At 33.1% G+C, this 13391-nt stretch overlaps 1 protein-coding gene across 1 annotated transcript; it reads right to left on the bottom strand.

Moving 5' to 3' along the window:
• Nucleotides 1-9853: 9853 nt before the first annotated feature.
• STP7 (sugar transporter protein 7) lies at nucleotides 9854-12948 on the bottom strand. The gene is made up of 4 exons (XM_086643374.1): nucleotides 12557-12948; nucleotides 12053-12372; nucleotides 11101-11727; nucleotides 9854-10608 (listed from the first exon to the last, which is right to left on the bottom strand). The coding sequence occupies exons 1-4, from the start codon at nucleotides 12699-12701 to the stop codon at nucleotides 10159-10161; spliced, it is 1542 nt and encodes a 513-aa protein (XP_086499500.1). The 5' UTR covers nucleotides 12702-12948; the 3' UTR covers nucleotides 9854-10158.
• Between the last annotated feature and the right edge of the window lie 443 nt (nucleotides 12949-13391).

Here is a 13391-nt window from a genome sequence, read left to right as displayed (position 1 = left end):
CAGCAACTACACAAGGAAGAGTTAATTGTTTCAATTTTAGGGGTTTCTACATTAATCTTCACCAAAAACGAATTCATCTTTCCAATTGTCATACTGAACCGAAATAGAGAAAACTTGGTTTCAATGACTGGAGAAGAGAGCCATCAAAAATTTGAGCATCTTCCTCCAATCTATTTAGGTCTCATACTTATTAACAGAGAAAAAGAAATGAGGAGAGAAAGCGTGTTTTTGGAAGAGGGTGGGAAATGAGATTTCCAACCTTTTTTGTGGGCAAATAAATCAGCTCTTTTGCCAACTTTTTTTGCCTACGAGAAATCCATCTTCCTCCAATCTATTTAGGTCTCATACTTATTAACAGAGAAAAAGAAATGAGGAGAGAAAGCGTGTTTTTGGAAGAGGGTGGGAAATGAGATTTCCAACCTTTTTTGTGGGCAAATAAATCAGCTCTTTTGCCAACTTTTTTTGCCTACGAGAAATCCATTTTCTCACTCTTTAGGCTCAATCAAACAACAGAAAAGTGATTTCTTAAGAAAATTAGTTTTCTTACTCACTTTTCTTATGAATCAAACAGACCCTTAGTTAAGAGATGAAATCTTCCTTTCTAATGGTTTGGTATTGTGATCTCCTGTGATTATTCTAAACAATTTACCTAAAAAGCTTTTTTTTCTTTTCTCTAAAAAAAAAACATTTTCCTTTGAAGCTTGAATGTATGAGTTCACTCTATGTCTCAATCTTATTATTCCGAACTTTTTTTTTGAATTGTTATTATTCTAAACTTCTTTATCTCTACTTTTTCTTCACGTTCATTTTATTTCCGTTTCTTTTCGTTTCCGTGGTCTTTGTATCCATTGACAGACATGATGATGTTCAAGTACAAAATCAATAATTTAGTTCCACATAAACAAAATGATCAGAACTACTTAGCAAAGCGAAATGATAACTAAAATTGAAACGATCATCAGGGAAGTGCCTACAGAAGCTCCCTAGGCTAAGTGATTATTCATTACGGATGATTACCAAAAGAAAAAGTGTAAAACTCAAAAGCATGGACTCTCTAAGTGATTGTTTTATCTTCATTCAAGAGGGACACAGGTATCACGTACACATAGAACTATGGAAAACAACAATCTAATCTCCAACTAACAAAAAATTGTATCAAAATGTATTCGTTAGCTCTACTAGTGAACAATTTATCTTAAAGCCAAGTGCATTTTTATGAAGTAAAATAATAGAAAAATGATATGTATGGAGTGTCACATGAATATTTTTAGTTTATTTTTTGCTTTCTTGGGTAAAGTCTAGCATAGTCTAGATTTAAATCAAACCTTTCATATTTATTTCATAAATAGGACAGTACATGTGAATCTATTAATTGTATATATCATCTCATCACCAAGTAGGTTTGCTTTTAAGAGATCTGTCTTTCACTCTATTCATGCTCTTAAAAAAGTGTCAATATAATACTATACCTGCTAATGTCTTTGTACTTTCATGGTCCATGTTACCCTATCATTTTCAATAATATTATAAATCAATTATACCAATCAAGACTTTAATCATTCACTAAAGATTACTTCAAAATATTTTCAATAATCTGTATCTATGTTTGCCTTATGAAAAGAGTGAGATCCATATCTTATTGTATCAAGTTGAGAGGTACATATACTTTTTAATTGAATTTTACCACAATTGATACTTCAGGTTTACATCAAATTCTTTTTTTGAGACTGGATTCTGCGATTAAACTTGCTTAATACATACGCTTGTGATCTTCACATAAAAAAAAAATCAATATATTTTGAATTACCACCTTATCTGTTTTTGGAGAAGTCTTAAAATTAAATAATACTAAATAAACGAAGATCTAAGTTAAATCAGTTTTCAAACACTCAAACGACCACCTAACCCAACCAGCTTGGATTTGTTTGGTTTGCACAAAAGAATATAAGTTTAATTCTCTTGATTCCACTCGTTTGATTTATTATTCTTTTTGAAAATAACAATAGTTACAAATAATAAATTTTATAAATAAGCTAAAAGTAAAAATAAATTAGATATTTTATATGGCTAGTAGAGTCTAATATGTTTTTTGATAGGATAGTTATTTAGCTTATTTATTTCAAGATTTAATATATTAATGATATATCCAAGTAATGAGAGTACGCGACTCCATATAGAAAACCAATAGTTCAATTTTTGCCCATTTCAAAAACCTCTTTCATTATAACGCGATTGCAATCTAGTAAATTTTTCCGTGTTTCCTTCACATTAGTAGTTTAAAGATTGAACTTAACTTCTTTTGATGTTTTGCATGTGATATGTGGATATAATGAGTCAAAATTAAGACACATATACTGTCACAAGTGTTTTGTTGTAAGATATACAATCACAAGTTAGGTTAGGTAGATTATTGGTTTGAAAATTGAAACACATTATTGATAAAAATAATAGTACTCACATTATACACTAATAAATAATAATATTACAAAAACTTCTTATTTAATTAGGTATATGAGGTTAGTAAATGACCCACCCTTCCACCTACAAAAATTTGATTCATTTGAATTATGTAATCTTGATTATTGAGATCAATAGAGTGGTCCACTACTTAAAGTCAAAGATCTCATTTGACAAAGAAAATGACACTCATTCAGTCTCCTCTTACCTCCATATATACATGTATACATTAAAAGAGGGAGATTTATGTCACTCTTATGTTACATATGAGCACTGTGAAATGATAGGCAGAATTGAATTGGTTTGGCTTATCAAACTCACAAGTTATACGCGCTTTTGTGTTCGTCTCGGTACCTTTTAAATTTTCTAGTCTAACTATCGATGAATAAGAAAGTGGCGATCAAATATTTGAGGTTTAAATTAGCCTGTGATCCATTCAAAACAAAAAATCCGTCTCAAGCCCAAAAATACATGTCCAATTAGTTTCAAGTCAAATTAAATTTAAATTAGCATTAAGGTCTAGAATGTTGTTCTTTGTCATTGTACATTTTCTCCTACGTCCCCATTATAGCCCTCCGTATATACCAACACACCTTTAAGAACCTTGAGGTTTATATCTAGGATGGCCTAAAAAGGAATTTCTATTTCTATTGGTAAACCTCCCTGAAAGGGAAGAGATTATTACACAACAACTTCCAGAACAAAGAGAAGTCAGAGAAAGAGAGATTTCTGAAGTGGTTCTTTCAAGAGAGATTGAAAGAGCAGAATATTGGCTTGAAGAAAAGAAGATTATTAATCTTGTGAAGCAATTTAGTTTGTGGTTATCTTCTTCAACCTTTAGGAATCTAGAATTTGTTCAAATCCTAAGGAGTAAGAGATTTTATTTCTTTGTTTCTTTGTTCAGTTTATCCACCATAGTTTTGGTAAAGAGTTGTGTAACCCATTATTTAATTATAGTGGAAGATTTCTGGACTAGGTCCCGTGGTTTTTTACCTTCTAGTTTGGAGGGGTTTTTGCCACGTTAAATAATCTTGGTGTCTCTACTTTTACTTTCACATCGTTTATCTTCATATTCCTGAACAAGTTAATTAGGTTATTTTTCCTAACAGATTGCTTATTCCACTTAAACATTTTCTCTCTTCTCTCTCCAAGTCAGCCCGACATATATTTCCAAAATATTAATAGATCATCAAAATAAAGTCAGTTTTATTGACATGAAATTTATAATAATAAATTAATAGTATCATATTAATTATTAATCTATTTTGTTACGAATAAATACATTATATTGACGTGATGAGTGTTGGGAAAAATGGGCACTTAGGCGCAGCGGAAATATAAGAGTTTTTCCCCTTTGTGTTAGTTACGAGGATAATATAGAAGAATAGTGGGAGCAATAAGCAAAGAACTTAAAGTAAATAAGACAACGATTTTTAACGTGGAAAACCTCCTCAATGTGAGAAGTAAAAACCACGGGACTCGTAGTCCAACCAAATCAACTATAATAAGCAAAGTAGTTACAGACTAAGTCCACCCGAGACTCAGACCCTTCCCAAAAGAATCAATCTCAAACACGAAGAAACACGGAGAAACCCTCACAAGAAAGAACAAAACAGCCCAGAAATCTGCAGTCCAAAACGACCCTAAATTCACTAAGATTCAGGCGACCAATCAACGATCCCTCCGTACAAATACTAGATGAAAATGCTAAGAACAGTTCTGCCAAATTTCAGCTTAATAGGAGAAGAACTCGCCGTCGGGTTTTCTGAACAACGAAGACTGCGCTTGTTGAAAAAGTTCTGCCCCGCTCTTCTCGACAACCTCCTTCTCTCCCTTCTTCTCTTGTGCGTTTCTAATTGTGTTGCATCATTTGGTGCTCATCACACACATCTAAATTAGGTTAAGGTAGTATTTATAGACTCTCCCTTAATCCTAATTCCATCGTCACAAGTAACCGACCCAAAGAAATTCGACTCGGGCCCGGGTTTAGTTTCCTAATCCAAACCCAACTACGTTTCCCCACTAAGAGGAAAACCCAACAATGAGTGCTCATGAAATACAATGTCAATGAGAACGGTCAACAAGATTGTCAATATAAATGTTAATGAGAGTCTATGAAATTCTATGGACTCTCCATTATCAATAAGAATGTACACGGACAAAAAGTCTATGAATGCCCGTGAAAGTCCCTCTTAAATTAATCTCCTTTCTCCAATTTTTACAAGAAAATTTGATCTGATAGGCCCACAAATTTTATCTTACATCATTAATGTCATAATCTAAATTTGATCTGATAACCCCGACAAGCTCTCCCTTACATGGTTAAGGTCATCGTAATCTTGATAAAAATAAGAAAAAGTGGCAGACACAAACTGCAAAAATGGTGTCACTTCACTTGTTCTTTTCAGGATTTTCGTCTCGTTTCAATATTATACTACTATACAAGAGACTGTCTTTGATTATTTTAGTTGACTTTGTAGTAAATCAGGTAAGATTCTTGTTAATTAAATGACTATTTAAAAAAAAAAGTAAATTCGTCCCTGTCCTCATGTCTTTTTTCGATTAGGTTGTTTGATTAATTAAATAAGTAAAGATCTCACTTTATTATGTTTTTATTAGCCACTCGAACTTAATAAGTTCACAAATATTAAACACAATTAATCATTTGACACCACATTTCAGGCTCATGGACAATATTTCTCTAAAACTTATTACATAAACAAAGTAACTATTTTTTTTTCAAGTTCTCACTTTGGATCTAGGCCATTCATGTATCCAACTTATTCATTCTCAAACTTCATAAATTGAAATGTTGAATATGGGACAGCCACAAGCCCACAACCCATGTACCCACGAAAAATTTAATCCTAGTAGGGCACTCAAAGATTTAATGGCATGACCTATACAATTATTTTATTAAATGGGATAGAATATGTGAAAGGGCCATTCCATGCACGACTCTCCTTCTCTATATACCTCTCTCTAACTATCTCTTTCTCAACTGTAACTATAATTGCATGGTAACCGCATTTATTAGGGTTTGCAAGAAAAGGTATAGAGAGATCTTGGGGTTTCATCAGCTCATGAGTTAGCACATGGTGGCAGGGACGGATCTAGAATTTTCATTTAGGGGGTGCAGATTTATATACCTAAATAATTTTTTTTTTGCAAACAGAATAATTTATAAAATACTTATATTCATTAATTATATTGATACATCAACGCTTACAAACGCAATTGACCTCTACGACATTTCATATTTTGAAATGTTCGCATAATCGACTCATTGTCAATTTCACTAAAAACTTCTTTTTCAATAAAGACTACTAAACTATCATTTAGCCACGCATCACTCATCTTGTTTCTTAAGCGTGTTTTAACTAGCTTCATAGCTGAAAAAACTCTTTCAACAAAGGCAGTTGCAACCGACAAAGTTAGTGCTAAAGTGATACACAGATAAACTAAATAATATGCTTTATCCCTCTTAGTTTCCACCAATGTTCTAGCATGATCTCTAATTCCATCTAAATTTGAGAAATCATCGTTTTGCCTCATATCGTAAATGTAATTATCAAGCTGAGAACTAAGTAGCATAGTGTCAAGACTACTGAAATCTGACCGATAAAATTCACCAAGACGCATCAGCTTACTTTTGTCGAAAAGGGCAAAATATCTAGATGGGCTCAAACATGCCATACAACGGAGTAACTCGGTATTCTTCTAAGTGAAACGACATTTAATTCTTGAAGTTTCATATCAATGTCGTTGTAATGTTTTGTTGTTGATTCGTCAAATTTATACAACTAATCCGAGCATCATAATGTTGACTTTTCATTTTGCCAACATGTTTCATTAACCTGTCAGGTTTTCTCCAACTATTCCAACCTCCATTAACAAAGGTATCACGACCAACTTTACCTTTTTCAGAAACATAACAAAACAAACAAAATGCAACATCTTTTTCAACATTATATTCTAACCACTCTTGATGATCATTAAACTCGAAGAAAAATTTCTTTTAAAATACGTTTCTATAGTAGCTAGTTGAACTTGAATACTTGATCAGATGAATAAGAAGAAGAAGTAGTAGTAGTAGAGAGTACTTGATTAGATGAATAAGAAGAAGTAGTAGTAGAGAGAGAAGTGATTTTGATGTGGTCTGAGATGAAGAAATGAGAGATATATATAGAGGTAGAAAATTGTGTAGTTGAATGGTTGGGTAGATGAATTGGAGTGTATAGGAGTTTAAGGTAGATGAATTGACGTTTGTATGGATTTAGGATATTTGAATTGATTTTATATAGGTTTTTTTTTTGTTTAAGGATAATTGATTTTATATAGGTTGGTAGTTGAATTTATCATATTTCAAAAATAAAACTAAAGAGGTGGGAGGTTGGTTTCGAACCATTGATATCGAGGTACTCTTCCGTCCAAAAGATCATCAGTGTCTCCAGTAGGCCATACTCTAATTTAGTTATAAACCTACACTCTCAGTTTGATATAAACTAAAGAAGCATGCATTTCAAAAAAGAATTATCACCACTACTACATATTTTTTTCGGGAGGATCTCGCACCCCCATGAATCCGCCCCTACATGGTGGTGTTGGTGACTTCATGAAAGATATAGAAGAGTGATTATTAGAAACTACAACTGGATCAACAAGCTAAATTTTATTTTGCTAAGAAAAAGTGCAATCAATTTTTCTGAGGTTTCAGTTGTCTAGGTAAGATTTTCACCCGTTCCGGTAGTATGTGTAGTTTGAATGAATTCGTACAATTCTGTATAGAGAGCTAATCAAGATAAAACAAAATGAATATTCTTAGACCTCTTTGGTTTTCTTCTCTGTAAAAAATCATAATCCAAACATTTTTTTCTGTACTAGAGAGACATATATCACCAGTCATCACTCAACTAAAACGAGCTTCACAAACCTCTTTAATATTTGAAGAGGAAAGACTACATGTTGATGATTATAAGATATGTATACATATGATTTACCTAACAAAATCAATTATTGTGCTATTATTTATGATCTTTTGATTTTGATATCGATATTTATAGCCACAAATTCTTAGTAGTGAATCTAAGTGTGGGCCTATAGATTTAGAAAGCAATCATCCAAAAAAGAAAAATATATCGGATATGTACCTCTATAACTACCATGAAATATACGATCTCGTGCACCAACTAATAAATTTCCTTCAAACAAACAAAAAGAAGTAAACATGTAGTAGTTAAGAGTAGCTAACATTTGGAATTGATTAGACTTGGGCTCAATAGAGTTGTATAGATGTTGCTTAAAAGTATAATGGTCAAGTATATTTTATTGAAGTCTTTTTGTTCTTCTTTATATAGATTGGAATTTGAATATGGAATATTTGTTTGTTTACTTATTATAAGTTCTTACATGAATCCCCTCAAAAAAAAAAATTCTTATATGAATTAGTCTTGTAACTACATCACAAATAGGGATATTTCTCTATTGATTGGAACTATTTTATATATTGTGAATTTGACACGACATCAAAACCGTCACTCTGATCTCGAACTTATTAAATAGTTATTTTTTCGCACAGTACCTAAAAAAAATTACAGGTACCACAAAATCACAAACTCCTTATACGTCTTCCTTTTTAAAACCGTTATCCAACAGTTTTTTGATTTCTTAAAAACTACTTTGTTTTAACCAATACGTTGGTAAGAATTCTCTTATGAACTCGATTTTTATTTCAATCAATCTTTTCTCACTTATTTACATTCTCTATTTATAAAACTAATGAGATATTAAGTGAGAAGAAGAGAAAACAGAAAAACAGTCTGAATTGAAAATTAGTTATAACTAACTTTTATTGTTACAGGTAGTTGGAGTCCTGTGGTTGCCTCTATCAGTTTTGGTTTTATTTGTAGTTGGGCTTTGATTTGTCTTTTGTTACCTTGACTGGGCTGGAGTATATGTGGGCTTGATTGGACACTCAATTGACTAGTCAATGACTTGTCAATGTTGACCGGAGTATATAAAATGAATTGTTGCCCTAATCCCTCGTTTCCTATCTCCTCGAACCCTAGGTTCATTTATTGTTAAAACAGTAACAAATACTAACTCATTTACTAATCACTCACGTGAGTGGATAACTAAAATCAAGTGCCTTTTTAGATAGTGGTACAACTTAGTTAGAAATTAAAGTTTAAATTGGTAAAACAGTAAGGCTATTTCAAAGTTTTCTTCTTATTTATAAGTTGAATACGACAGAGGCACCCAAAATAAATATTTTTATCTTACTTATCTCACAACGTCTACCTACATGTCTCTATTAAATAAAACTAAACTTATGACATGACTACTTGCAAAAGTTGAATTGCACCTTGAAGCATAAACATATCATCAAACCAAAGAAAAAAAAAATCTCATAAAATCAAGCCCCCAACCAAAATGGGCCACATCATATTTATGTAAGAGAAAACACTCTGATTTTATTATTAGCCGACGATAAAACTATTGAGTTCGGTTGCGAGGTTAGACTTATAGATAAATTTATTCTCAACTCCATTTCCTAAATCTTTCTTCTACTCCATTTTCGAAGGAAAAAGAGAAGACCGAAAAACAAATATCTAAGATGAAGAGGCATGATCTAGAAGTTTCCAAAGAAAATTGTGGTTAGTGCTGATGGGAGCGGCCATGGTGGTGAAGATGGGAGAGAGAGGACAGTGGTCTAAGTTCATCCCACTCTTTATTATTTTACAAACATATGTTGTACTAGCAATGTGTGTGGGTTAAGAAAAAGTTTGAATGTGTTGTACAGGCTTTGTAAAACCTTGTGGGCCAATAGCACTTCCCTTTTTGGGAACCTTGTGTTAAAAGCACCTTGTTATAGTCTCCTCCTAAAGTGCGCTTGAGGGAGGTGCCTTTAACACTTCTAGAGTGTGCCTTCAACACTTCCCCAACCTTTATCTTCAAACTTTTTTATAAGCAAATTATTTTTTAATTATCTGTCACCTTTTGGTACAGTGGTTGGATAACCACTCTGCAGCACGAAAGTTTCAGGTTCGACCTTTAAAGGCAGATGTATATTTGCTTCTAGGGCTCCATTCAAATAGTTATAGTGCTTATTCAGTTCACGAGTCTTGTTGTATTTTTGTATTATCTCTTCATGATATATTGTCTGGTAACGATGAATGTAGTCTATTTCTAAAAAAAAATATATAAATTCTTTTTCAATATTTATTTTATTTTGATGGTGATGATAAAAGAAAATGTAGGTAGACTTAATGCTTAAACACCCAAAAAAAATTCAGTTATGGAGATTAATTTTCTATTGTTGTGAAATATCATTAAAGTAGCAAACATTGGCTTGCTCACTTGGTCGTGCATTCATTTCGAAAACTCCGAGGTCACATGATCGAAACTCAGGTGGAAATCCATCTATATTGATTGCCAATTGTACTCATGTAATCCTGTTGATTAGACAAAATCATCAAAGTAAAAGCAGTACCAAACTGTTTCAAACTACTACATGAGAAAAAAAACACATCTTCAATTTACCCATTTGACTTGCTAATCAATCTTCCATTCTACCTACAAATGTCAATCTCACTCTCTAAATCATCAAACAAGTTTTTCTTTTTCGATCACAATGGGAATGGTTAAATGGGTCTAGCCTCTCAAATCTGCATAAACCCAATACTGGATTCTGTTTTATCATCATTTTTGTCGTTCTGCAGAAGTTTCAACATCTAGTTGAATAGTCGGCATTATTCGCTTCCAAAACCAATGTGTTCTCCACAAAAGAATCATCTCTTCAATAGGAACTCCTTTCGTTTCGGGTAGGAAGACATAAACGAAGACAGTCATTATAGCAATCCAACCGGCAAAGAAGAGGAAAATCCCATACTGTAATGAACATAGAAGTGAAAGAAAAGACTGAGCAATTACGAAAGTGAAGAGGAGATTAACTGCAACTGTTATACTTTGTCCGGCTGACCGGGTTTCTAATGGAAATATCTCACTTGGTACTGTCCATCCTAACGGACCCCATGACCAACCAAATGCTGCAACAAATAGACATATAAAGACTACAACCAAAACAGAGAAGCCCTTTGAGAGTTCTTTATCTTCACCAAACTTGAGTCCTAAAATTATGGCGACAATTACCTGTTTCCAAATTAATCAAAAAAACAAGTTAGTATAAACTGCAGAACCAACTGGCATACAGTGAAGAGGTCCTAAATATTACGGTCTTGTTCTTGAGACTTCTCTTAGTCCACGTAAGATTATTTTCACAAAATCATCACACGAAGAACCGAACACGAAAAAACGTGGAGACGTTGCTTCTCGATGGTCTCAACTATCGGGTCCTAACGTCGAGTAAGGTGCATTAGACTTGGGACCAAGTCTACTAATGAATACAGAGTAGAAAAGGGATAATATGTAGTCCCATATAGACAATGAGCAGTTTCCCTTGCTACTAGACCTAAACCTTTTTTTTTGAGATTGAAAACTTGAGCCGAGACGGGTGGTTACGTTGGAAAAATTGTGCAAAATGAAGTATCGGGTATCTCAAACTTTGATATACATTCCTTATTATAATTTAAGGGTATTAGGATCTAACTAAAAACATGATTTGATGGATAGTGAAAACTTTACCTGACATACAATCATTTGTATTCCACCACTGATAAGTAAAGGTCGTCGTCCCCATCTATCCACCAAACCAATTGAAATAAGTGTCGATAGGCAGAGAACAACGCCAGTTAAAACCGAAGAATAAAGAGAAGCAGTTCCTTTGAATCCCATTGTCTGAAACAAAACTGGTGCATAGAAAAGAATCGAATTTATACCAGTCAAGATCTGAAATGTTGGCATAAAAATTGCCATCACTAACTGAGGTCTATTCCTTTTCTCAAGAATATTCCTAAATGGATTCTTAATCGAGTTTGCTAGTTCACTTGCATCCGCCAAATCTTCGAACTCTGCACTCACATTTTTTGTTCCTCTAATCTTCTCTAAAACTTCTCTTCCTTTCTCTTTCTTCCCTTGTTCGATTAAACTATTTGGCGTTTCTGGTAGAAAGTATCCTCCAATTGTCATTAGTAAAGCGGGTACAGCCGCTATACCCAACGAAAGTCTCCATCCCCATGGATTAATCTTTTCTGTCCCATAGTTGACCATATTCGCCGTAAGAATTCCAAGCGTTGTTGCTAATTGAAACATCATATTCAGACCTCCTCGAAGATGAGCCGGTGCCATCTCTGATAAATAAAGTGGGACTGCCTACATAAATACGTGAAAAAAAAAAAATCAAAATTTGCAACACTTAGCTGCATATTTAGGCTAAAATGGGTGATGTATTCGAAAATTTCACACTCAATTCTATACTATTTCGCCGAAATCAAGGCAACCCAGAATCTGATTTTGTTTATACAACTTACTAACTCAAAGTAGGATACAATTATACCAATTATGAACAATCATTTTAACCGACTTTCGATATAATTTAGCCCCAAAATCATTTTATCAACAAAAATGCACACAAGGGCATTAAATTAGATTCATATCTTGAATGAAAAACAAGTAATGAGATTGAAATAAAAGTTACCTGATTTCCGAAACCGATACCAATTCCAAGCATGATTCGACCTAATATGAGCATTATCAAGTTCACTGCAAAAGCATTGAGAATAGCTCCAACAAGAAAACTAATTCCACCACAAATAATACTAGCTCTGCGCCCATAATTTCTAGTTATAGGTGAAGCAATCAAAGATGCAACTAATCCAGCAAGATAAAGTGAAGATGTAAATGCTGATAAACCTTGATCATCATATTTACAATAATTATTCTCACTTGAATGTCTCTTTTTTTCAAACACTTTTGGGAAGAATTTCTTCAAAAATGGATCCATTGATGTTACCCCTCCTGTTTAAAAATTTTAAAAAAATTTCATTAGACCTAATCAGATTGAATGAATCCCTTAATTATTTGAAACTATGGGTAATCTTTTGATATGGGTAGTTAATCAAATTTTGATTCTTTTGATTTAGATGAAACCCAAATTGAAAAAGACTCAACTTTTTTGTGAATAAATTGAAAAGGGTATTACCTGAGATTCCAATATCATAGCCAAAAATTGAACCACCAATGGCAGCAACCAGACAAGCAATCACTACAAAAGAAGTAACCTTTCCTTGGTACTGTTGTGCTCTTTCCTTGGCTACACCAGCAGGTCCAAACCCACCTCCAGCCATCTTCTCTCTCTTCTCTTTCTCTCTCTCAAACTCAGAAGAACATGCAAAATTCCACCTTCTTTCTCTCTCTCTCTCTCTCTCTCTCTCTCTCTCTCTCTCTCTCTCTCTCTCTCTCTCTCTCTCTCTCTCTGTTTCTTTCTGTCAGAGTTTCTCACTAATTGTACAAACTGAAGAAGAAGAAGAAGAAATCTTAGAGATAGTATTATGTAATTAAAGTCAATTAAGCCATTAAAGTTCTACCCAAAATAAAATATTGAAAATTCATATCTATATATAATAATGGTTATCTTATTTATAACATCTTGGAATTGCCTACTACCAACTTTGTCTAAGTTTATCATACTGGTTGGGCCTCACAGAATAAGTTAATTTGGAATTGAATTAAGTGGGGTGTCAACAAGGTGATTCATTTGAGAGTAACACAATTATGGTTTGCTGTCATGAATCTTAATAAACATGGTAAAGGTGTAAATTTTTTATTTTCTAATAGATTATATAGTGGAATCATAATAATTAGAAAACAGAGACAGATCTTTTAACTTATTAAAAATAAATGTGTTCTTAGGACAAGATGTAGGAGAGAAGAGAAAGGATAATGGAGAATTTATTGTTAGGAAAAGGATATCACATTGAAAGGATAATTATGGAAACAAAATAATTAGTCGTTAAAGTTAACTGACGGTTGATAAA

Source organism: Eschscholzia californica, unplaced genomic scaffold (genome assembly GCF_041429995.1).
Source record: "Eschscholzia californica isolate CP2 unplaced genomic scaffold, dmEscCali1.0.p SCAF_5, whole genome shotgun sequence".
Taxonomy (NCBI): domain Eukaryota; kingdom Viridiplantae; phylum Streptophyta; class Magnoliopsida; order Ranunculales; family Papaveraceae; genus Eschscholzia; species Eschscholzia californica.
Note: the sequence above shows the minus strand (reverse complement) of the source record. Positions and strands in the feature narration are given on the sequence as shown.